The sequence below is a fragment of the Syngnathoides biaculeatus genome, chromosome 6, assembly GCF_019802595.1.
Source record: "Syngnathoides biaculeatus isolate LvHL_M chromosome 6, ASM1980259v1, whole genome shotgun sequence".
NCBI classification, from domain to species: Eukaryota; Metazoa; Chordata; class Actinopteri; order Syngnathiformes; family Syngnathidae; genus Syngnathoides; species Syngnathoides biaculeatus.
Genome location: NC_084645.1, coordinates 5,770,725 through 5,797,151, shown reverse-complemented (window position 1 = coordinate 5,797,151; position 26,427 = coordinate 5,770,725). Strand labels below are relative to the sequence as shown.

General features: G+C 40.2%; 1 protein-coding gene across 2 annotated transcripts in view; it reads left to right on the top strand.

Annotated features, from left to right (window-relative positions):
• LOC133501915 (septin-7-like) overlaps nt 1-22,825 on the top strand; it is an 80,595-nt gene extending 57,770 nt beyond the window's left edge. For both annotated transcript variants that reach the window (XM_061822085.1, XM_061822082.1), the window contains exons 11-13: nt 363-498; nt 682-827; nt 20,648-22,825. In XM_061822085.1, coding sequence (XP_061678069.1) covers nt 363-498; nt 682-827; nt 20,648-20,687 — 322 coding nt within the window. In that variant the 3' untranslated portion in view covers nt 20,688-22,825. The remainder of the gene's footprint in view (nt 1-362; nt 499-681; nt 828-20,647) is intronic.
• Nucleotides 22,826-26,427: the final 3,602 nt, after the last annotated feature.

The following is a 26,427-nucleotide window of genomic DNA, read 5'->3' as shown; positions in this document are numbered from 1 at the left end:
GGTTTCCCAGATTTTTTATTTTTTTTTAGTAAGTCAACTTTTGGGGTGCGCATTCTACTTCAGGACGCATTATACATGAGGAATTACAGTAGTCTTTCTTGTGGTCACAGTAGCTTGACAGCACTTTTTCAAACTTCTATTCATAGGACTCCAGGTTGTTTAAAACCTGACTCTGATTAGCTTTTTGAGAATCCGTATCTTTGAGCTTCACTTACTTTATCTGCCACCTTCTGAATGTTTTCATGTGATCTTTAAGTAATGAAATCCTATAATTGTGTCGCATTAGTTTAAGCAGGCTCTATTCTTATTTTGATGATAATCAGACATTACATAAAAAAAAAAATCTGATACCATTTCAACAGGAGTCCCTTGGCACAGATGGAAGAAGAGCGGAGGGAACATGTGATGAAAATGAAGAAGATGGAGGCAGAAATGGAACAAGTCTTTGAAATGAAGGTTAGGGAGAAGAAGCAGAAACTGAAGGATTCTGAGGCCGAGGTATGTGTTTGGTAATCTTGTGTTGCCTAAATATTAATTTCATTTTATATCCAGATGTTCAGAATTTGTTTGTGGTTCATATATATATATATATATATATACACACATATATATATATATATATATATATATATATATATATATATATATATATATGTGCGTGTCTGCTGTTTCAACCTTAAGCTGGAACGACGTCATGAACAAATGAAAAGGAACCTGGAGGCACAGTACAAAGAGCTGGAGGAGAAGAGAAGAGTGTTTGAAGATGAGAAAGCCAACTGGGAAGCTCATCAGAGAATCCTTGAGCAGCAGAAATTGGATGCCTCAAAGTAAGTAACAAAAATCCTTAAGCAGTTTGAGCCAGAGAAAATGGTACAGGTTTGTCAACTACTGAGTAAAGTAAAGGCCTTTTCACACTGCACTTAGCACAACATACTGTAGTATGGTGTCAAGCTCAACCAGTCAGTTAATTGTCTATATCCTGCTGGCACATTTTTTAAATAGAAAAAGTATTCCCTCGTTTAACGCGGGGTTACGCTCCAAAAAATACCCGGTTTCAGTGAAATCCATGTAGTAAAGGTTGAATTTTTTGTCATTTTTTCCATTTACAGGGTGTTTTTTTCATTTGCAGGATGTTTTTTTTTTCATTTACATTGCATGTTTTTTTTTTTTTTTAGTTTGCAGGTTTTTTTTTTGTTTTTTTTTTTTTTCTTTTTTTTTGCATTTGCAGGGTTTTGTCATTTACAGTGTTTTTTGTTTTGTTTTAACGCTGTTAAAGCCCTAAACACTCACTATAAACTTTTCTCAGACAGGCATTAATATTTTTCTCCATTTCTCAAAGTTCAAACCTTTGTAAATAAATAAAAAAAAATGTACACGCCTGTATTGTACAACAAAACCAATGATCAAAATCTGTTTTAGGCCAAAACATTTGAGAAATAAATACCGTAATTTCTTGAAAATAGTGCGCAATTTTTTCCCCAAATATTTTAGAATATTTATTTATTTATATTTAAGTTAATGGAGGCCCCATAGCTCAGTGGTTAGTGCATTGGTTTAGAAAACCAGGGGTTGTGAGCTCGCTTCTCATTGAAGAAGGGCATCTGGCGTAAAAACTGTGCCAAACAAATATGAGCGTTCATCTGAGATCACTCGCTGTGGCGACCCCTAACGGGACAAGCCAAAAGAAAGTAGGTATTTTCAAGAAGTTAATGGAGCGCATTATTTAGCTATGGATGAAAAATAAAAAATACTATCACTTTGTATAGTTGTATACAAGTACATAGAGTAGTTAAAAGAAAGGTAAACATTTCAATGATATTCAAAGTCTTATGTTCCACATTTATATAACGTAAATTCTCGAAAGTAATGCGCAATCTTTTACAAAAATATTTTCAAAAAGTTAATGGAGCGCATTATGTTGAGGTGTGGAAAAAAATTAAAAATACAATCACGTTCAATCGTCACATACAAGTATGTAGAGTGGTAAAAAAAATATACATATACATTTTGATATGATATTCGATGTCTTACAGGGTTCGCACGCACCCCTAAAAGTCCCTAAAAAACCCCAAATTTTCGAAGGTGCATTGAGGGGCTCCTAAAAGTCCTTAAAAATACGCGAAAACCGCTCAAGCTCCTAAAAAGGCCTTAAATTAAAAAAATCAAAGGGAGGACCTCTACCGCCCAAAAATTATCTTTGATATAAAAAAAAACAGCGATCCATCTGAAATTGTCAACGAAAGTCATCGTGTTGACAACTTGTCGCCATCTTGTCGATATTCCATTGTTTGTTTCCGTGAGCAGGCATTTCACTTCATCTTCGTTACGACGTAGTGTAGTTCTTTCATCGATCCAACTTGTATCATGGGGAAGTGCATTTTTCAATATGCTTGGGTTGAAAGTAAGGATTTCGGGAGCTGGTTTCGTCGAGATCCAAAAGATCGGCACATGTTTTACTGCGATCTGTGCAAGCAGAGTTACCAGCTTGAAAAGATGGGCGTCAAAGCGCTGGAGTCGCACCGGAAAAACAGGAGACACGCTGATTTGGCGAAGACTCTCATCTTCCGTTGGTATGAATCTGTTTCTAAAATATCAAGATAGTGAAGCATCAACTTCAGGCAGTGGTACTAGCAGTGCATGCGCACCTACAGTTGTCCAGTCATCGATGCCCCTAAAAAGCACTTAAATTTTTTTGGTCAGACTGAGTATGAACCCTGTCTTATGTTACACATTTATTTATATTACGGTAATGTGCACCACCAACCTGAGCTCTCTTACCTCCTCAGGGGAGCTTCACATTTTACGATTGTTAGTGTAACATGCTTGTTGCTACTGCACCAACGATCAGAAACGGCTGCCCTTGAGTTGGTTTTAACTTAAATTAAGACAAAAAATGTCGACTACAATGACTAGTTGTGCAGCCGCTTTAAAAAAAATGTCATCGCTGACGTGAGAAACCCGGAAGCAATGCGTCGGTACAAAACAACAGGAGCTCAAACTACATACTACGAGCGTCACGAGTACATGAAAACAAAAACATGAGAGGGCACACATTTGAAATCGTTGCTTTTTTAAAAATGTCCCCATTATGTTAATTTCTACCTAGTTTGAGCTGACGTTGTTTTGATAGCCACTAGACACCGTAGGGAAAGCTCCTTTAGATTGGAGCCGAATGGAGAGGGGGAGAGGGTGCGCTGCTGAACCAAAACTCTTGGGATTAAAAAAATGCTTCCTCACAAACGCCATAGCTGGCACAGAGGATGACATGCGTTGGGAGTAAGATGGGATGTTCATGATACAATGCAGGAGGCACCGGAAATGGACCAAGTCATCAATGATGAGTTCGACTGTGATGCACCAAAGGTAGCCACAATGGATATTTTTCAGATTGGAGATGAATCAGATGCTTCTTTTGAAGTCTTGGCCAAGGATGTATAATGTAGAAGATAAACTGCACTGTGCACAACTGATTTTTTTTGCACAAATATTTAATGCAAGAAAATGTTTACGCTAAACTGTGTTAAAAAGTTCATTTATTTAAGACTGTAATATATGTTATCAACGGTATTAATAAAATGTTATGCCATGATTGAGCATTTATTTTAGTCAGTTGAGGGATTCTGTTCTGACAATTACAGGGACCAGGACAAGTGTGTCCTGTGGCCTGTCCCGAGTTGTATATTACCGCTACATCAGCACATGCACAATGATTATTATTAATGATTGTTGTACAGACAGTTTTTGAAAAACAATACAAGTAGAAACCTGACAAACTATAAATACAGATAATTCCTAATATTTTGAGCATATGAGTAGGAGCAAAGTGGTCTTGCGCATTGTTCATTGGTAGAGGGGTTTCCTGATTTTTTTTTTTTTTTTTTTTAGGTCAACTTTTGGTGTGCACATGATACTTCAGGACGCATTATACTCGAGAAATTACGATGTGTATATAAGCATCCCTCCATCAGTTTTCTTCCGCTTTATCGAGGACCGGGTATAAACGTTTTCCTATAAAAAGAAAAATATGGTCGCTTTTAGAAATAAATTGAATTGTTATAATGCAGCCCTATGGGGACACAAGCCAGTCCGATCTGTAGGCCGGTCCCAAGCCCAGATAAATGCAGAGGGTTGCGTCAGGTAGGGCATCCTGCTTAAAAACTGTGCCAAACAAATATGAGCGTTCATCTAAAGAATCCTATCCCGGATCGGTCATGGCCCGGATTAACAACACCTGCTCCGGGCACCACTAACCTGCAGGGCATCAGTGGAAATTCAGATACTGTGTGTCGAAGACAAAGAAGAGGAGGAAACCGGATACATTGTCAGAAGAAGAAGAGGAATGCACAGAGCCTACAACTTAGTAGGAGCAGGGTTAAAATTATTCTACCACGGAGTAGATGGGAAGAGAAATGGAGTAGGGATTATTTTAAAGGAAGAGCTGACCAAAAATTTCTTGGAGGTGAAAAGAGTAGCAGATTGAGTGATAAGACGGAAATTTGAAATTGAGGGTGTTATGTATAACGTGGTTAGTGGCTATGCCCCACAGGTAGGATGTGATCTAGAAATGAAAGACAAATTCTGGAAAGAACTATATGAAGTAGTTCTGAGTATCCCAGACAGAGAGAGAGTTCTGATCGGTGCAGATTGTAATGGACATGTTGGTGAAGGAAACAGGGGCGATGAAGAAGTGTTGGGTAAGTACGGCATCCAGGAAAGGAACTTTGAGGGATAGATGGTGGTGAGAAATGGCAGTAGCGAACACTTTTTTCGAGAAGAGGCAGAAACATTGAGCGATCTACAAGAGAGGAGGTAGAAGCACGCAGGTGGATTATATTTTGTGCAGACAATGTAATCTGAAGAAGGTTACTGACTGTAAAGTAGAGGTAGGGGAGAGTGTAGCTCGACAGTGTAGGATGGTGGTGTGTAGGATGACTCTGATGGTAGGTTGGAAGATTAAGAAGACAAAGGTAGAGCAGAGAACCATGTCATGAAAGCTGAGAAAGGAAGAATGCTGTGCAGCCTTTTGGAAATGTGAGACAGGCGCTCGATGGACAGGAGAAGCTCCCGGAAGACTGGACTACTACAACTAAGGTGATCAGAGAGACAGGCAGGAGAGTACTTGGTGTGTCTTCTGGTAGGAAAAGGGAGTAGGAGACTTGGTGGTGGAACCCCAATACACAGGAAGTCATACAAGGAAAGAAGCTAGCAAAGAAGAAGTAGGACACTGAGAGGTCTGAGGAGAGGCGAAAGGAGTACATTGAGATTCAACATCGGGCAAAGGTAAAGATGGCAAGGGCTAAACAAGAGACATATGAGATTTACACCAGGTTAGACATGAAAGAAGGAGGAAAGGTTCTCTAAAGGTTGGCCAGACAGAGGGATAGAGATGGGAAGGATGTGCAGCAGGTAAGGGTGATTAAGGATAGAGATGGAAATGTGTTGACTGGTGCCAGTAGTGTGCTAAATAGATGCAAAGAATACTTTGAGAAGTTGATGACTGAAGAAAATGAGAGAGAAGGAAGAGTTGAAGAGGCAAGTGTGAAGGACCAGGAAGTGGCAATGATTACTAAGGGTGAAGTCAGAAAGGCACTACAAAGGATGAAAAATGGAAAGGCAGTTGGTCCTGATGACATACCTGTAGAGGTATGGAAGCAATTTGGAGAGGTGGCTTTGGAGTTTTTGACCAACTTATTCAACAGAATATTAGCGGGCGGAAAGATCCCTGTACAATGGAGGAAAAGTGTGCTAGTTCCCATTTTTAAGAACAAAGGCGATGTTCAGAGCTGTAGGAATTATAGAGGAATAAAGTTGATGAGCCACACAATGAAGTTATGGAAAAGACTAGTGGAGGCTAGACTCAGGACAGAAGTCAGTATCTGCGAGCAACAACATGGTTTCATGCCTAGAAAGAGTACCACAGATGCATTATTATCCTTGAGGATCCTAGTGGAAAAGTTTAGAGAAGGTCCGAAGGAGCTACATTGGGTCTTTGGGGATGTAGAGAAAGCCAATGACACAGAACCAAGAGAGGAACTGTGGTACTGCATTCGTAAGTCTGGTGTGTCTGAGAAATATGTTAGAATAGTACAGGACATGTATGATGGCAGAAGAACAATGGTGAGGTGTGCTGTAGGTGTAACAGAAGAATTTAAGGTGGAGGTCAAACTGCATCAGGGATGAGGTATGAGCCCCTTCCTGTTTGAAATGGTAATGGATAGGCTGACAGATAAGGTAAGACTGGCATCCCCTTGGACCATTATGTTCGCAGATGATATTGTGGTATGCAGTGAAAGCAGGAGGCAGGTGGAGGAACAATTTGAAAGATGGAGACATGCACTGGAAAGGAGAGGAATGAAGATTAGCTGAAGTAAAACAGAATATATGTGCATGAATGAGAGGGGTGGAGGGGGAATAGTGAGGCTTCAAGGACAAGAGATAGCAAGGGTGGACGACTTGGTGAGTGTGGTAAGGAAGTGAAGAAACGGGTCCAAGCAGGTTGAAACAGCTGGCGGAAGGTGTCTGGTGTGTTATGTGACAGAAGAGTCTCCGCTCGGATGAAGGGAAAAGTTTATAAAACAGTGGTGAGGCAGGCCATGATGTACGGATTAGAGACTGTGGCACTGAAGAGAAATGAAAATGTTGAGGTTCTCACTCGGAGTGAGCAGGATGAATAGGATTAGAAATTAGCTCATTGGAGGGACACGCAAAGTTGGATGTTTTGGAGACAAGGTTCGAGGGGGCAGACCTCAATGGTTTGGACATGTCCAGAGGCGAGAGAATGGTAGTGTGAGGTGCTGAAGATGGGGCTGCCAGGCAAAAGAGCGAGAGGAAGACCAAAGAGAAGGCTGATGGATGTTGTGATGGAAGACATGAGGGCAGTTAGGGTTAGAGAGGAAGATGCAAGAGATTGGCTCAGATGGAAAAAGATGACACGCTGTGGCGACCCATAACAGGACAACCCGAAAGAAAAAGAAGAATTGTAATGATCAATCTATGACATTGGACACAAGAAATTAGTTGTAGTGACTGGGCTTATTTTACAGTTCCTTTGGCCGGTTGTCGCGGCTCTTCTGTCGCATCCTTGGTGCAGGTGTCTTGTGAGTGAAAAACATTCTTATGGTTCGTTGTTGTTCTTTTTTTCCTCTGGGTGAGAATATTCTTTTCAACAGACATGCCATCTTCGATTATGTTTGAGAACTGACCGCGACATTTTGTACAGTTGCACCGAAACATCACGGGCCCCGTGGTCCCTGTACTTAGGGCAATTGACGATGGTTCCACTCCTATAGCCAATCGGGATGCAGAACACGATGCGGCGTTGCCATGAGAGAATCAGGATCCAGAACACAATGCGCATTCATATGCTGCATAAAAAAAAAGAAAAAAATCCTGCTACACTAAAAACATTCCACGCACACAAAAAATTATGCTGAACAGTGAGGTCTCGTGAAGTGAACCATGTTGTCACGAAGGAACACTATATTCCGTTCAGGTGGTATTCTCCTTTGACGACAAACTGCATTCAGTTGGAGTAGTGGTGGGGAAATTATTTTAAAGTTCACAGCACGAGCTTTTGGCAGTGATGAAAGTCCTCCGTATTTTTCCGGAATTTCGGATTTTTTTATTTTCCTGAAAATTGCTCTGAAAAATTGAGGAAAAATTGCCTAAAATTAATCCGGATATTAGTTGACAACTTTGAACGAACATGCATTTGAATTTGTTATTTTGCTTTCACAAACGTAGCCATGTTGAGGCACTAACACTAGTAACAGTAACGCCCCGCCACTCGAATTCTCTCAAGACGTTGCTTATTTTGTGTGGTCTTAACATTAATTTACGTGTTTATTTCATAAACGTTGATAACTAAAAGAGTCTGCTCCAAAACAACCTGTATTCACCCGTAAACAGGAAATGCAAGTTAACCGTACTGAGCATGTATGGAGCAAGTACGAAAGTGCATTTTTAGAACTGTTTCACGTAATGCGAGCGCCATCAGTTACACCAGGGGTGCTCATTGCATCCATCGCGAGGCAGTGTGATGGCGTAAAAAAAAAAAAAAAAAAAAACAGACTATCATCCACCTCGTCGCTTGATTAAGGTGTGGCCAATAAATCGAGCGCATACACATAAAGGGACGTTCTAGTAAGCCGGCCTCCTATTTACGGCTGTCCCGTGGTGCGTGCCCATCCCCAACAATATGTCACGATTGCCGACAGGAATGTTTGTTCCAATGTATTGCTGGCTTGTTGCCACGAACGCCGATTATGTTGAACTAAACTTCCAGCATTTTCAAAACATTACGAGTATAGACCGTTCGTGTTTATTCCTTGACAGGGCAGTACATTTAACTTTTCTTCAGATAGTTTGTCAGATCAAGAATTTTTATTGATGAAAAATTTTAAATACCGTTTTATATCAATGTTCTACTAATGTCAGTTGTCAGTTGAAATTGGAAATTATTATTTCTGAGATTTATATTTTCATTTTCTATTTTAGTTATGTATTTATTTTGTTTTTAATTTACAGTTAGGTTGTATTAATGCAGTAAGTTAATTTAAGCCCATCGTTAATCACACCCGCAACTTTATCTGCGAGCATGACTGTCCACATCCATACATTTTTCAAATGTGTGTGTGTGTGTGTGTGTATGTATGTATATATATATATATATATATATATATATATATATATATATTAGAGGCAGCTGATTGTACTATTAGTATTACTCGATCTACATCTAAGATAGTGAGCAATGTGGTTGAGTGTATCAGTACAACGGGACGTCACAAGTTTGAGACTTAAACGTTGATAGTAATTACTACAGATCAACTTCTTTAACATGTTTTGCTGTACGGTGTAGAAATTATAGGATATATTTTCGTGTATATTCTATATCTTTACTATAATATGTATAATGTGGGGAAAAGGACAATTTTAGATGTCTTTTTACTGAATAGTTCACTTAATTCATTTGTCTTGAGATAAGATAGCATATTTTAAGCATATTTTAATGACAAATGTGATTTTGTGCTATCCAGAGATAGGGGGATGGCGGGCAAAAAATTTGGGCTTGGCCCTTGGGGAACTTCTGCCCAATTTTTTCTTTTTTTTTTGTTAGGACTTGGAAATTTTACTTTCAATTTTTGTCTGAATTTTGTTTACAGATATCGCCAGAATTCACCGCAAAAAAATTTCCCGGGGGTGCTCGCATTTGTATTTTCAGGAATTTTCACAAAAGTCCACTTTCATCTCTATTTTGGTGAAGTTGAAGTGCATACAATGAAAATATTATGGTGCAAATGGAGGAAAAAATTATCAGGTGTTCCAGTGTCTCGAGCTGTGGGACATGAGAAATGTAATGACGTGGTAAAGAAGACAGCAATGTATGGAGCTCTCCAATATTATGACGGTATCAGGTTGAAAGAGGTTGAAATGTTTTTGTTTTTTTTAAACAACTTTAACACTATAAATGTTATCTTAAAATAAAATGTTGCAGTCCACATATGCTTCACTTTTCGCGTCCTCCACATTTATGAGTAAGATCGTGCTTTCTGCTGTAACAGAGACAAGCACGTAGAGTGGGGGTGCCCAGACTTTCTTACCCCAAGATTTAATTTTCAAGCAGCCAGCCTCTTGCAACCTATCGATGGGGGGAGGGAGGTAACCCTAAAGCAAAAGAGCGATCATAAATAAGAGGCCAAGTTGCTAGAACGCACCTTTTTGCGTGCGATCGACGTATCTGCCACACCTGAATCAAGCGACGAGATGGATGATGGGTTGATGTTCAACGTTCCCTCTATTTTTTTACGTGTCTGAGCAAACACACTAAGCCCGTGAGCGCAGCCTTTTGACCACGTCGTGGCACCAGGCCGCGGTGGCTCATCTCCACCGCGGAAGTGGATTGGAAGGGGAGGCGGTTTTGCCGCGGTGTTGTCGTCACTCGCCGGCGCGGAGGTGGATCGGGTGGGGAGGTGGTTTGAGCGTCATCCACATATCATCTGAATATGGCTCGAAACTATAGGGTAATATTGCCCCAGACACTTCACTCAACTGTGAGATGTTCTCTTCTTCGAAAAGAGCTTCCGTGTGTGAAGGGGTAGTCCCATACTCGGGGCCACAGCATGTTTTCAATTGCAAATGTCCGGGCGGACAGTAGATAGAGCAAATATGGTGACCACTTGGATGTCGAATGACACTTCCGCAACTTTGCGCATGGATGACGCGCTCTCCACTCATATTTATTTTTTCGTGTGGAGATTGAAGTGAATAGTGTTAAGTATTTTTCATTTCAATATCTATTTTAGAATGTTTATAGGGATGGCACTTGACCATTAACGTCATGATTTAAATCAAATACAATAATGTCATGATGCCATGGTGATGCAGGTCTGGAGCATTGGCCTCATATTTCTGAGGACCAGGGTTCAAATCCCAGCCCCGCCAGTGTGGAGTTGGCATGTTCTCCCTTTGCCTGTATGGGTTTTCTCCAGGCACTCCGTTTTCCTCCCAGATCCCAAAAACATGCATTGATTGGACACTCTAAATCCCCCCGAGGTCTGATTGAGTGCAACAGTCGTCTGTCTCCATATGCCCTACGGTTGGCTGGCAACCAGTTCCGGGTGTACCCTGCCTCCTGCCTGATGACAGCTGGGATAGTCTCCAGAAGTCCTACGATCCTCGTGAAGATAAGCAGCTCAGAATTTTGATGGATGGACAATAATTTCATGTAATATGAGATGGAAAAGTTTAGTCGCATTATTTCTACTTATGCTGTTTATTGTAATTTGCAGTGACTGATTTTGCCATTTATATCATCGCTATAGACCTCATAACGTCTTATCACAATTCATTTTCACTTGCTTATAGTTTGACAGTGTGTCCATTCCCAAAGTATTTCTGTATTCAGTATTCATCTTTCTTACAACTGAAAATGCTCGCTCCTCATCAATTTCAACCTCATATTTGTTAGATTAACAGCATGTGTCTAATCCAGCGGTTTACTGTGATCGAAAACTGCAAAATCCTCCAGTACAGGATCTTTAAAAAGGAAACTTGCCCACCATTTCTGACACAATTGCTTGATAGAAATTTCTTACTAATTGAAATAATTTCTCCCCGACAGCTGGACTAACTCTCTTTCAGTTAAAATCCTTCTTGCACTCATTCCCACAGAAAGTTTGTTATTGTCATGTTGATGCTCTGTGTACTCGATCTCCCACAAGCTCTCTTTTACTGCCACTGTTTCATTTGCACAAACATCACACAGAGTGCTGTAGTTTCAAAATCCTGCTCATTTATGGAACAACAGTACGTCTCCGATTATGCACCTCTCACTCTGAAAAATTGCGCTAAATGCATCCAAATGTAGTAAAATGAAGTCAAATGAGTTCAGCACCAGCTCTGTTATTGGCCCATTAAGTTGGTTGCTAATACTTTGTACATTGCCAGGCTTTTCGACATCTGCATGGCTTGTGAAATAACTTTTGCATGCACTGGACTGACTTAAATTTCTCTATTATTTTCCCCAAAGGCAGCCACCCTGTAGGGCAATGCTTGAGTATTCCCTCCTCCTTTGACTGAGTCAATTTTTGTAATTTTTTAAAAGGTTACTCCAGTCATCTGGATGAACAATGTATCCGATAGGTCATGTCATGTGTACTGTACCTTGAAAATTTGAGGTTATTCCATGATCATTTATTGGTGTTTTGAGAAGATTTTTATCGGCAAGCCCGAATTTTCATCGGCGGCGCCATTTTGGCGAGTCACATGACCTACGTGTGCAGATGTGACATATTACATGCGCAAACAAAGAAATCATCACCGGTTTGAGTGTCTTCACATGCAGTACCACCACGATTGAACACAGGAAAATACCTTACTGTATCATGAAATTTTGCCATAATTTGGATAGAAATAATCTGCTAAATGTTCGGTGGCATGTCCTGCCCAGTAAGAAAAAGAATCATTTATGGATCGGAAATCGGAGTACCCGGAGAAAACCTACGCACAGGGCGAAAATGCAAACTCCACAATTATCCATCCCAAATTGAACATTTTTAGATTTTGAACTTTTAATCTTGAAAAAACAAAATCTTTGCGGCCAGTCATAGTTTTGCAATTATCACTAGCAAATCGGACACAATTTTTCAAGGAATTTCGTTTTTTGAAAAAAATGCATCAACTTCAAAAACTGTCAAAGCTGTACCTGAGATAAATTCTGGTAAATCCAGAAGCCTGGTTTTTGTACTTTCGCCATCAAAAAATCTGGCCAGAATGACTAGTCTTTTAGCAGCATTTCTGTCATTGCTTTCATCAAATAGGAGGGTGAAGGTTTTGGACTTGCATCTTGTGATGACTGGATCAGTGTTGGTTGGAGCCAGGCAAAGGTCTGCAATCATCGTCATATTTGTACTCCGGCAGGAAATATTCTTTAAATGTGTGAGGTTTCATTGATTATTAGTTTTACATGGTTTGAAAATACAGGTTCCGCAAAACAGATACTTGAAATATAAATGTGTAATATTGTCAAAGTGTAAAAAAGACCCACCTATGCAATCTTCGAATCTCTGCACATTTCTTTAAGCAACCCTTTGAAATGATCAGCTACTGTGGCAAGCAGGTATTGTTCGGCAAAAAATTGTGTTAATATCTCTGCCCTTGTCGAACCATTTGAAGGGGTCACAATTTTACTTGATGGAAAATGTTCATTTATGGGTTTGAATATATTCATCCTATGAGCAGCTTCCTTGTGGGCATTTGTATCAAAAAGCTTACGAAGGTTATAAAATCCAGAGGCAGTCACCTTTCCATCTGCTTTACATAGCACCACACAAGGAATATTCTGAGCCTTTTGTGGACGATTGAATCCAACCTGCGTTTTCACCTATCTGGATTTCCCACACCTATTAGATGCTGTCCATCCGCTCTCCTTTTTTTTCTTGGTGGTTCTGCCATTTTTAATACTTTTGTCTCAAACAATACAACCTCTTGTACTTTTTCAACTAGGGAATCGATGTGATCAATGTGACCGAAAACAGACAATGCTTGAGAGGAAAAGTCTCGTGGTAATTTTTAATCAGCCAGTCAGCGGAATCAATGTAAAGCTCCATAGATATCGGCTTCAGGCTTTTTCACTAAAGATAGTAAGTTTGACGAAGTTTGAAGTTTAGTGTATTTTAAAATGAGCTTTCAGTTTTACAAATTCCACCAAAAGTGTACCACTTGACAGGTATGTTTAACCTGTAAAATTCAACTGAAAAACAAATATATGTGAAGATTAAAAGAACCTGGTTACATAAATATGTACACCCCCAAAATAATATTGTTACTGTCACGAACGGGGCACGAGGGCGGACCCAAATGCACGACTCCAGAGACACGCAGACGGTGCAGAGGAAACCTTTATTCAGTCCAAGGTCAGTGTTCAGGTAGGCAATCCAAACCAGGCAGAAGTATTCGTGCGGCAGGCTCAATAGCGGGGTCAAGGAACAGGCGGAGGTCGGTACACAGAGAGCAGTAGTCAGGCGAACGGGAGTGCGGGAACGAAGTATCAAAGACGACGATCTGGCGAAGGACAAATCGTCCCCCAAGTCCTATATATACTGGGAGGCATCAGCTGGATCAAGGTGCAGGTGTGCTCTGACTAATTGACCCCTCCGTACAGGGCACTTAACCACGCCTCCTGAAGTGACGTCACGCCACGTGCGCTGACGTAAGACTAACAGTAAAAATGGCAAATACAATACAATACATTCTGAACTGAGACAGACTCCATGCTTTTGATTTCATTCAATTCAACGATATATTATAGATTCTAAATACAATACATTCTTATCTGAGAGAGACGCCATGCTTCTGATTTTATCATTCACACGTAGCAATGTTATGCGAGCGGAGAACGTCTCATTCATTTATACGAGACGTGTATTAAAAATCAAATTTAGGGCATATCTTCGTCCAAACACAGTCTGGTTAAGCTACGGCCGCGAGCCAGCAAGAAATCGATACGTTTGTGCAGTACGATCATCGCTAAATATCGCTCAACAAAGAATAACTGTGTCAATCGTTCACACGCAGCACTGTTATGCTAGCGAAGAACTTCGAATTCATTTATACGAGACATGTATTGAAAATCAAATATACGGCATACCTTCGTGCAAACATATGTGTTCCGGTTGATATTAGATGGATTTAGTTGATGATGCGGTACCCTTCCCAAAACCGAAGACCCAGTACGAAAAATGCCTTCGATGGATCAAACTTTGTGGAAGACCGCATCATCAACTAAATCCATCTAATATCAACCGGAACAGATATGTTTGCACAAAGGTATGCCTTATATTTCATTTTCAATACATGTCTCGTATAAATGAATTCGAAGTTCTTCGCTAGCATAACATTGCTACGTGTGAACGATTGACACAGTTATTCTTTGTTGAGAGATATTTAGTGATGATCCGACTGCACAAACGTGTCGCTTTGTTGCCGGCTCGCAGCCGAAGCTTAACCAGACTGGGCTTCCACGAAGATATGCCCTATATTTGATTTTTAATACACGTCTCGTATAAATGAATGAGACGTTCTTCGCGAGCATAACATTGCTATGTGTGAACGATTGGCACACTTATTCTTTGTTGAGCGATATTTAGCGATGATCGGACTGCACAAACGTGTCACTTTTTTGCCGGGTCGCGGCCGAAGCTTAACCAGACTGTGTTTGCACGAAGATATGCCCTATATTTGATTTTTAATACACGTCTCGTATAAATGAATGAGACGTTCTTTGCTAGCATAACATTGCTACGTGTGAATGATTGACACACTTATTCTTTGTTGAGCGATATTTAGCGATGATCGGACTGCACAAACGTGTCGCTTTCTTGCCGGCTCGCGGCCGATGCTTAAACAGACTGTGTTTGCACGAAGATATGCCCTATATTTGATTTTTAATACACGTCTCGTATAAATGAATGAGACATTCTTCGCTAGTATAACATTGCTACGTGTGAATGATTGAATGAAATCAGAAGCATGGCGTCTCTCTCAGTTAAGAATGTATTGTATTTAGAATCTATAATATATCGTTGATTTGAATGAAATCAGAAGCATGGCGTCTGTCTCAGTTCAGAATGTATTGTTTTGTATTGTATTTGCCATTTTTACTAATTGTTTGTCTTACGTCAGCGCACGTGGCGTGACGTCAATTCAGGAGGCGTGGTTAAGTGCCCTGTACGGAGGGGTCAATTGTCCTGAAGTTCACAGATGACACCACAGTCATCAGCATCATCCTCATAAAGACTGTGACAAATCTGCGTATTGACAGGAAGTGCAGACGCTGGAGCTTTGATGTGTCTGACACAACCTGGAGCTGAACGCACTAAAAATTTCGGAGATGATTGTGAACATCAGGAAGCATCCTTCACAGCAGGTTCCCCTCACGCTGTTCAACTGTATTGTGTCACCCGTCAAGACCTTCATGTTCTTGGGAATTCGTCTCTCGGGACTTGAAGTGGGAGATCAATATCAACTCCATTCTAATAAAGACCCAGAACTGGATGTATTTCCTGTGGCTCCTAAGGAAACACAGCGTGCCACGAGATCTGCAGAGACAATTCTACACAGGGATAATTGAATCAGTACTGTCAACCTCCATAAAAATCTGGTTTAGGGCTGCCAGAAAAAGGAATAAACTCGCACTGCAACAGACAATCAAAACTCCTGGAAGGTTGGTAGGTACCCTCCTTCCCACCCTTGAGGACTTGGCGGCTACCCAAACTAAGACAAAATCCTCTCAGACCCTCCACATCCTAGCCACCAACTTTTCCAACTCCTTCCATCGGGTAGGCGCTACCAAACAATGCAAACCAAAACTTCCAGTTACTCCAAACAGCTTCTTGCCTGTCGCAATTGACATTTCCGACTGGCGATCTTAAGCTCCGCCCCCTTAGCTAAGGTTGCCATGTCCCACGTGGTTCCAAAATGGCGACTGAACAGAACAGGTTTGAAGTTAATTCTCTTATCGTGTATTCCTGATAATATTGCGGTATGTTTTTTGCCAAATGTGTGAGACTTGTCCAAGAGAGTTCTACAGAGAGGTCTCAACTATTTCACGCAAGGATATGTACACGGAATTAAGACTTTGGACGGTGCAAGACGCAATGTACAGTGAAATGTTGGCGATCAGTGCAAAAAAGTTTGACACCTCACAAAGTTGATATTGAAATCCAACACGATAAAATTGCCGAATCGTAATGCGTATCACTAACTTTTCAACAAAAAACATTACACACTTTATTCAGCAGTTCAGTGATGCACTAACAAAGTGAAAGTTGTTCTCCTGCAATGTATAAAGCACTGATAATTAAATCAAACTCAGAGAAGATACTTCTACCTCACTTACCTTTGAACATACAGCCTTGTGTTTGTTCATATTGTTCACATTTAGTTGTACGTGCGGTCTTCCGCAAGCCTTAATCCATCATAGACACTTCGTCAACTGTGTTTTAGGCTTCGGAAAATGAATCCACCGGGCCCCTTGTAACCTAGCAGGATATCTTTCATTAGAATTGCACGTTCCACAAGCACATCTGAGGACCATTTTCTTCATAACATTAACTTTTCCAAGCGCACGCTACTGACAACCAGTATTGCTTGTGGGACAACTTGGTGGCAGGGGCGTATCAAAAGAGGGGTTAAGACAATGCAGCTATCTGATTGAGTTTTATTGTATGAGTGATTGACAGGTCAGAAAGGGCCATTAAATTCTTAAACAGCTCACTTAAAATTTAGCTGCAACATGCTGTCAATTTTTTGTCTTGAGTTTGTTGTCACATTGTGCCAGGCCAATTATTATTAAATATCATACATTGTTACATTACATATATTATTACAACCAGATCTTGTGCTTTGGTCTGCCTCTCTCAAACTCATCTACATCATCGGTTTCACGGTGCCCTGCAGTTGAGATGTATGAGCGCAAGAGGCAGCGATAATGGAGGACTTGAGGCCGAAGTGCAACAGCATGGCTGGAGACCAGAAGTACGCCTGGTGGAAGTAGGCTGCAGAGGGTTTATAGCCTTTTCAACATCCAGGCTAAGAGAAATGGGAGTCTGAGGGAAGGCTGGCAGGCAGAGATCTCTCCAAGGCGGTGGAAATGGCCAGCCAGTGGCTGTGGATAAAGCGAAAAGACCCCACTTAGGCCTTCAAAAGAATTAATGACACCTATGGGGTGAACCTGGGACACTGGGATTCATTGCTGAACCCTCTCGAGAGTGTCATGGGCCTTTCAATGAAACACTTGATGACGGAAGGAAGCCCACTTAATAACCCATTGGGTGCCATCACTTAATTGAACATCCCTAAGAGCCTCATCGGATCCTAAAGCATGCATGAATAAAGACATATTAGTATGCATGAATAAAGGTATATTAACATCTAGTCTTCCATTATACATCCACTCACTGGAATACCATATTTTCCGCAATATATGTCGCTCTGTAGTACAAGTCGGACCAGACATAAAATCCATAGAAAAGAATAAGAAAACATAAATGTTTTACTGGACTATAAATCACATTTTTGGGGGAAATTATTTTGATAAATCCAACACCAAGAACAGACGTCATTTAAAATTTAAATGAAGAACAGTTTAAAATAAAAATAGAATAGAGGCAAAAACAGGCTGGACAGTATGGTTACGTTACATGACACAACTGAGAACGTGCCTGGTATGTTAACATAATATATTAAGAGTTATTCCGATAACTATAGCATAAATAACATACTAAGAAGTTTACTAAAACCGTCCGTGTCACTCCAAATACCCAGTAACTAAAATCCAATGAAATCTTCATCCTCGGTGTCACTTCTAAACAAGTCCACCAACACCAGAGGTAGACAACGCGCGACTTCCTCTTCTACGTCGGTTACGTCAGACTCATCGTCGGTTGCAATCACCTTTGGAGCTCGTGTACCTTCGTCATAAAATCACGTGACTTTTGTTTACGTCGCCATATTGCCGGTCAAACAAAGCATTGTTCAATGCTAAGTTGGTTGTAGACCCCCAGAGCCTTGTCCAAAGACACCAGAGACAAATTTGTACAACTCCACACGGCTGGAAAGGGCTACAGAGAAATTGCCAAGCAGCTTGGTGAAAAAAAGTCCACTGTTGGAGCAATCATTAGAAAATGTAAGAAGCTAAACATGACGGTCTAGCTCAATCGGAGTGAAGCCCCATGCAAGATATCACCTCATGGAGTCTCAATGATCCTTAGAAAGGTGAGGAATCAGCCACTGACTACACGAGAGGACTTGGTCAATGACCTGAAAAGAGCTTGGACCACCGTTTCCAAAGTGAATGGTTTGAAATCATGCATGACTCGGAAGGTTCCCCTGTTGAAACCAGCACATGTCAAGGCTCGTCTTAAGTTTGCCATTCACCATTTGGATGATACAGAGGTATCAGGGGAGAAAGTTTTGTGGTCAGATGAGACCAAAAAGTTCAATTTTGGTCATGATTCCACTAATCATGTTTAGAGGAAGACGAATGATGAGTTGCATCCAAAGAACACCATCCCTACTGTGAAGCAAGGGGGTGGTAGCATCATGTTTTTGGGTGTTTATCTGCACATGGGACAGGATGACTGCACAGTATAAAGGAGAGGATGAACACGGCCATGTATTGTAACATTTTTGGGAACAACTTCTTTCCATCAGTCAGAGCATTGAAAATGGGTAATGGCTGCGTCTTTCAACATGACAATGACCCGAAGCACACAGCCAGGAAAACCAAGGAGTGGCTCCGGAAAAAGCATACCAAGGTTCTGGTGTGGCCTGGCCAGTCTCCGGACCTAAGCCCAATAGAAAATATTTGAAGGGAGGTGAAACTCCGTGTTTCTCAGCAACAGCCCAGAAACCTGTATGATCTAGAGAGGATCTGTGTGGAGGAGTGAGCCAAGATCCTTCCTGCAGTGTGTGCAAACCCGGTGAAGAACTACAGGAAACGTTTGACCTATGTAATTGCAAACAAAGGCTACTCTACCAAATATTTTCTCAGGTGTTCAAATACTTATTTGCAGCTGTATCACACAAATAAATCGTTAAAAAAATCATACATTGTGATTTCTGGATGTTTCTTTTTAGATTATCTCTCTCACAGTGGACATGCACCTATGATGAAAATTTCAGACCCCTCCATGATTTCTAAGTGGGAAAACTTGCAATATAGCAGGGTGTTCAAACACTTATTTTCTTCACTGTAAATCACTAAATGCTTAAGGTCCTGAATACATGAAAGAAATGCTTAGTACTAACCCAGTAGGGCTCTAAGATCGACACCTTCCGGTCAAATAGTGGAGCGCAGAGTCCAAAGCAAACATGGTGAAGCAGCATTTAGCTATTATGCTCCACTTAAATGGAACAACTTGCCAACGGAGGTGACGTCAAACCCCAAGTGTTAGTTTTTAAATCCAGATTGAAAACTTTTTTCCTCATGCTTTATTTCCACTTTTTAATGATATTTCTTGTAGTGTATGGTGTTTTTAATTGTACTCTTATTTACAGTTTTTGTCAATTTATAAAATTCTTTTCCCTTTTTTAAATGTTTTATTTCTTTGCATTTAAATCATTTTAATCATGTAAAGCACATTGAGTTACTTTGTGTATAATATACGCTATATCAATGAATTTGCTTTGGTTTTGTTTTGCTTTGCCTCAGTAATGGCGTCGTGGAAGAGTCCACTTGAACGGATTGACTCCTGCATAACTTGGAACATGAGTAAAGTTCTGTATGAAGTGGGAGTTGAAACTCCTGCCAAGCCCGGGGGCAAAAAGTATCCCTGCTCGGCACCTCCTACCTGAACAACTCTAGACTTAGTCCAACCCCTCTCAAGAGGACTGCCCCCAGAGCCCAATCCTTGCACTCTTCTGTCAGAAATCTTGCAAGGAGCAAAATAGGCAAATTTATGGCGGTATTATTGGCTTGGCAGCATTAAAAAAAGCAATACTATCCTTAATTGTTTTTGTTTCTGTGAAAATATATAGTCTTGAAAAATGTGCTATCGTGACAGGCCTTGCACAGTGTCCATTAGCTTTTCAGTGGAATTAGCCATGGATGACGAGAACAAAAGAATGATTTGACGATTTCTTCGTGAAGAATATTCAGTTAACCCCTGATTCATCCAAAAGTCCCTAAACAATGCTCACGGAGCACTTTTCAGCAAGTTAGCAGTCTTGTGGAATTGAACTTTGCTAACCAGATTTGTTTGCCATTTACCATACTACCTAAAAAGACTGGCAGGTATATTTTTTTTGTTTGTTTGGATACCTGCTAAGAACGGTGTTGAATGCAATGCTGAAGATTTTTTTGCTGGTCCACACATCTTTTTTTCATTGATATCAATGATGGTCACAATTTTTATGAAAACTCCATGTTCCATGATTTATAGACAGCCACTGTTATCAGAGAATGACATCTGTCATTTCCACCTTCCTTCACATCTTACAGATAGTGGGTGTCTCAGGTCTGGACAATGTGTCTCAATGAAAAGTTCAAAAGTCCAAGTGTTTTAAAAAAAAAAAAGACTTACAGTACCTATAAACTGGAGAATGTAATAATCCTTTTTCTAATCCATTCTTTATTCTTACATAGGACAATGGAGAAGAACAAGAAGAAAGGAAAAATCTTTTGAAGAACCAGTTGATTTCCGCATAAATTCAAGCTGTGGACCCATCCTAATTTTTCTCTAATTCACTCACTCACACACACACAAAGATGCATACACATAAGTTACTGATTTTACATAGAATTCCTGCATCATGGGTACCATATAAAGAAAGTCACAAAGTGTTCTACTGTTGAAAATGAACCCCAGTGATGTTGTTGGAGAATTAATCTTTGTAAAACATCCTTAGTTGCCCTGACAAAGAGGAGAAAGCTGAATTCCTCTGAGCTAGTCTAGTGTTAACACATGGTGGGGCGTTTATACTCTCATACTTAATACTCGTCCTGTGTTTTTGAGATATGTAGACTCTTTTTAATAGATTACCCGCTATAGCACAAAATATCTTTGTATTAATATTGAAAGAATCTTTCGTGTTTGTACAGTGCTTAAAATCTAATAACCACCGGTCATTAAAGAAAGACCAGTGTCACGAACTGCTGTTAAAATTTACGATTTCAATTTCAGTGAGCACCTGATGGTTTAGCAATATAAACAGAAATCAGGAATCTCACTTTTTTTGTACACAAATTTTATGTTAGCTCACTGGTAGTTTAAAAATTACAGTCACCTAAAATAATAAAACATTTTGCTGATGTCCAATATTGTCACTTTTGTTAAATTGTCATCAGCTGTATATTTGGGTGGTGGTCTAATATTTTTTAAGCAGTAAAAGGGAAGGTAATTGACTAAGAGGACTGCTACAGATGTCTTTTGGAAATAAAACCAAGTCACATCAGAAACTGAGTGTTGGACTGAAGCCCATGACTTTTCAAAATAAGACGGCTAAATGTAGTATAATCTAATAGAAGACATCTAACTCTTCAAAAGAGCCCTGAGTGTCTCAACAGGCTATCGATTTGAGACCATGCTGGTGGGTTTCATGCTGCTTATTTGAGCTGGCTCAGGTCATAGTCAGTTAGCAAGATGACATTGTGCTAACAAAGAACAATGACTATGTATTGCTTCTCAGTGGTCAACACTATTGAAACTGCAGGCTGTACATGGGGCGGAGACATGTTTACCAAAGAAGAGTTTAATTTAATTTCAGACTAATTCCCACCCACTATTGACATTCTCTGGTTTTATACATTGTTAGGGCCAAGGTCATTGTGTTTCAATAAATTGTGTGTTTTAAGACTTAAACACGTTAAGAAGAGCCAGAATGATATCTAACCATTCTCTTTGCAGTGTTTCCGAGTTTAACTGAAGATATGCAAGAGCCTCAGTGGTGTCGAGAGTGTTTTATAGAATACTGTAACTCCCCCCAAAAAGTTTGATATTGTGATGTAACTGATGTCTATTGTCAAAGTCTTGAAACAAGTTTTAAAGGACATTTTCCATTTCCGAAATAACCAAACAGGACAAGTAAAAAGAACAAAAAGATATAGCCTTATCGTTGATATTTTGTGTAGTATAGGATAAAAATGCTTCAACATAACCAACAAAGGCTTGCCCTAACCCTATTAAATAAAAGAGCGTAAGTCCAAGGCATTATTTCTTCCCCAGAGTCGTCCTGTTTTATTTTCTTATGACTGTAATAATGATGTGCATGGAAAAGATGACTGTTCCTATGTAGTTTTCTTAAGTAACCCTTATATAACTCCATTATCTTACTATTATTTTTCCATACTGCCTTGGAGTATTCTCAATGCATTAAAATTATGCAGAAGAAACAAATCCTTGTCCTTAGCACATAATATTACCTGTTGCTTCTGGCCACGATAGATAACAGATATTGTGTACATATTGGAGGCTATTCAGTTGCTGTTTCCTTTGTGAGTTTATTTTGTTTTGTTTTCCAGAATTGTTAATGCCAGAAATAACCACAGAAAATATTTGAAAGTCAGACAATAACTGCAACGTGGTGAACACATTTTGAATTCATGAATAACAGGACCCCTCAGTTATGGTAGCTTTATCTGAGACTCAATTACTGCAACAAGTTATCTGATCATTTTCACAAAAGTTGCAGGATTTTCCGGAATTGCTGCTTTTTTTCTTTTTTTTTTTTTTACTTTTTATGTCTCTTTATCCCATCCTGATTAATCAGGTACCCAGTCTGTTATTGTACTTTAAGAATAAAGTTGAAAATGTTTTAACCACTACTTGTCCAAGTATTCTTTTTTTTTAAACACCCTGTAAAACTCTTAATTTATATATAAAGTAGTTCTTTTTGTGGTGTTACACTACCAAAATTATGACTCTGATTCGAGACCTGCACAAAGTACCTCGACTGAAACAATACCAAGGCAGAAATCAAAATTATCAGTAAAACCAGTGAGATGAAAAATTAAAACAACTTCAAAATATGCTTTGTTTATATTCATTCAAAGCATGACAAACTTTATACATATATAATAATATTATACAGTAATGAAATGAGCCTATCAATAGTCATTGTTGAAATAAGATCAATGCCGGCATTGTCATATTTTATGACATGCGTTTGTATATAAAATTGTACATCAACAAACAGTATATACAGTATACTGTAATATATACAGTCATTAAAAAAAATGACCACCCTTATTTGTTATTATAAATACCTGCTACAACTAAAGGAAAGTGAAGAATACAAAAAATATTTTCATTATTATATATTTTTCATTTCATTTTATTTTTCCAAGCCCATGAAAGCTGGTTGCATCCTCCTCGCAAACAACACCTGCCCTCCTGTCTTCCGTCACGACATACATCAACCTTCTCTTTGGTATTCCTCTTGCTATCTTGCCTGGCAGCTTGGTCCTCAGTACCCTTCTACCAATATACAGGGCGTCCTCGGTCTACGACTGAGATCCGTTCCTACAGTAGCGACTTAACTCAAATTTTGACTTTAAGTCTGATTTCATTGTTAAAGTCAAAATTTACGATGACCGCTGGGATTGGCTTCAGCGTTCCCGTGACCTTCAAGAGGAGAAGGGGCTCAGAAATGGATGGGTGTTGGGACTTATATATATAAAAAAAAGTAAAATACATTAAAATTAAAAATATAAGATGCTTCACTTACCATTTGGGAGGGGAAGCTGGGATGGTGAAGAATGAAGGGAGGCTGCGCTCAGCTATTGCTAAGGAAGCAAGTGCAGGTAGCCATTGTTAGTGGTAAATTCCTCCTGAGCGTCCTTTCCTTTCTGCTCTTTCAAAGTTAGGAAAATAGGCCGTGCCTTTTCCCTTAATGAACATTAGGCTGATATGAAGCCTACATTGATTCTGATCCTTGATCCATAATGTAAATAATCTTTCCATGTCAGCAACAACAGAAGTATGTTGTTTCGGGGTTTTTTTCTTCACACAAAAAGTTGCTTTGTGATTACTGTATCCCTCATAGGGACAAAACCCTTCACATCCACCAAAATACGGGCTTTGTCCTGTATAATAATTGCCGCGCTCATCCGACTGAAGCCCGTCTTTATGTCCGTCACTGTTAATCCTTTCTGCGATTTTTATTTTATTTTTTTTTTCTTTTCCCCCCCCAATGATATTAAGCTTAATTTCCATGGTCATTGGTTTTCTTTTGGCTGGACCAGCATTGCTAAGAAAAAGCAGCTTTCTTTTTTGGGCCATTATGCGTAAAAATAAGGGCTGGGTGAAAAGGGCAAATAAACTCCTAGCGCAGAAACACAGATAACCAATATGCATTAGCTAAGCAGAAACACGATGGTGGCCATCATGGTGGATAAGACTCAGGTGTCATAAAGTCGAAATGTTTTAGGTCAAGACCGTCCTAACCCGAGAACTCCCTGTATCGGTTGCACAGTATCACAAGCGCAATATAATGATAAAAGGGCAGAGGAAAAAGTGGGTTTTTGTTCAATGTTACAATTAATGACCCTCAATCCTCAACGTCGACTCCCACCAGTTTGTATAAAAGGCGAATAGATCAACTGAAGACGCCATCGGCATAGCTGCACGCTGTGTTGTTACCTGGAACAACTGCAGAGCTATGCTAGGATGCTCTTTGTGAATTGGGGCTTGGCCTTTGATACAATTATTCCAGCCATTCGGATGACTAAACTGGACATCTGGGCCTCCCTCCTCACACATGCACCATGTTCAAGGACTTATTGACCAACAGACCCGAGACTGTGAGAATCGGCACTCATCTTTCCTCCACCCATACACTGAGCACTGGCTCACCACAGGGCTATGTGCTAAGCCACCTCCTGTACTGGCTCTACACCTTTGACTGCAGCTCAGTCAATAACCTTTGTATTCGCTGAAGACACAACAGTGATCGGTCTAATCTCAGAGGGAGACGAGCCACCTTAAAGAGAGGAGGCCCAGATGATCACAAACTGGTGCACAGACAACAATTTGGCACTGATTAAAGATTAAGACAAGATTAAGAATGCCTTTATACCACTCATATATTGAGACCCTGCTGACATACTTTGTCACCATTTGGTACGGGAGCTGCACTGAAGCAGACAAAGCAAGGCATCAGAGGACAATCAAAACAGCAGAGAAGATTCTTGGTTCCCCTCTCCCCTCCATGGCAGACATTTATTCCTCTCAGTGCCTCAGCAGAGCTCAAAAGATTATGAAGCACACTACACAGCCTGGTTAACAACTGTTTGAGCTCCTGCCATCTGAAAGTCGGTACTGATGCGCAAAAGCAAGGACCAACAGACTGAGGGTGGTTTTTTTGTTTTTTTTTTTAACCCGGGGAGCCACAACAACGGTGAACTCTCATCTTTCCTCAAGCTGTGCTATTAATGCAAAGGCACACTGATTTTGATAGGTTGACCAATGCTTTTTATGTAATCTGTTTTACACACCATTTGTATTTTTGTTCTCATTTTTATACTGCTTTTGTGTATGCACTGACTGAGGAGAGGCTCTCCAATTTCATTGTACAGTTGTACGATGACAATAAATGGCATTATTCTGTCAGCCCTATCAATGCAGCCCTATGGGGGCTTAAACCAGTGCAATCTGTAGGACAGTCCCAAGACCAGATAAATCAAGAGAGTTGGGTCAGGAAGGGCATCTGGTGAAGAACTTTGCCAAACAAAAATGAGCGTTCATCTAAAGAATACCACACTGGATCGGTCGTGGCCCTGGTTAACAACGCCCACCCCAGCACCGTTAACCTGCAGGGCGGTGGTGGAAATTCAGCTACTGTGGGTCGAAGACAAAGAAGAGGAGGAAAGCAGATTTGTCATCAGAAGAAGAAGAAGAGTAACACACAGAGCCTAAGTGGAGGGACTTTGAATGTTGGTACGATGACAGGAAAATCCCAGGAGTTGGTTGACATGATGATTAGGAGAAAGGTTGATATATTGTGCATCCAAGAGAGCAGGTGGACCGGTATTAAGGCTAAACGTTTAGAGGCAGGGTTTAAATTATTTTACCATGGGGTGGATGGGAACATAAATGGAGTAGGGGTTATTTTAAAAGAAGAGCTGGTTTACAATGTTTTAGAGGTGAAAAGAGTATCAGATCAAGTGGTGAGGCTGAAACTTGAAACTTATGTATAATATGATTAGCAGCTCTGCCCCACAGGTAGGATGTGACCTAAAGTCGAAAGAAAAATTCTGAAAGGAGCTAGATGAAGTTATTGTGAGCATCCCAGACAGAGAGAGAGTTGTGATTGGTGCAGATTGTAATGGACATGTTGGTGAAGGAAACAGGGGCAACGAAAAAGTGATGGGTATGTATGGCATCCAGGAAAAGAACTTGGAGGGACAGGTGGTGGTGAACTTTGCAA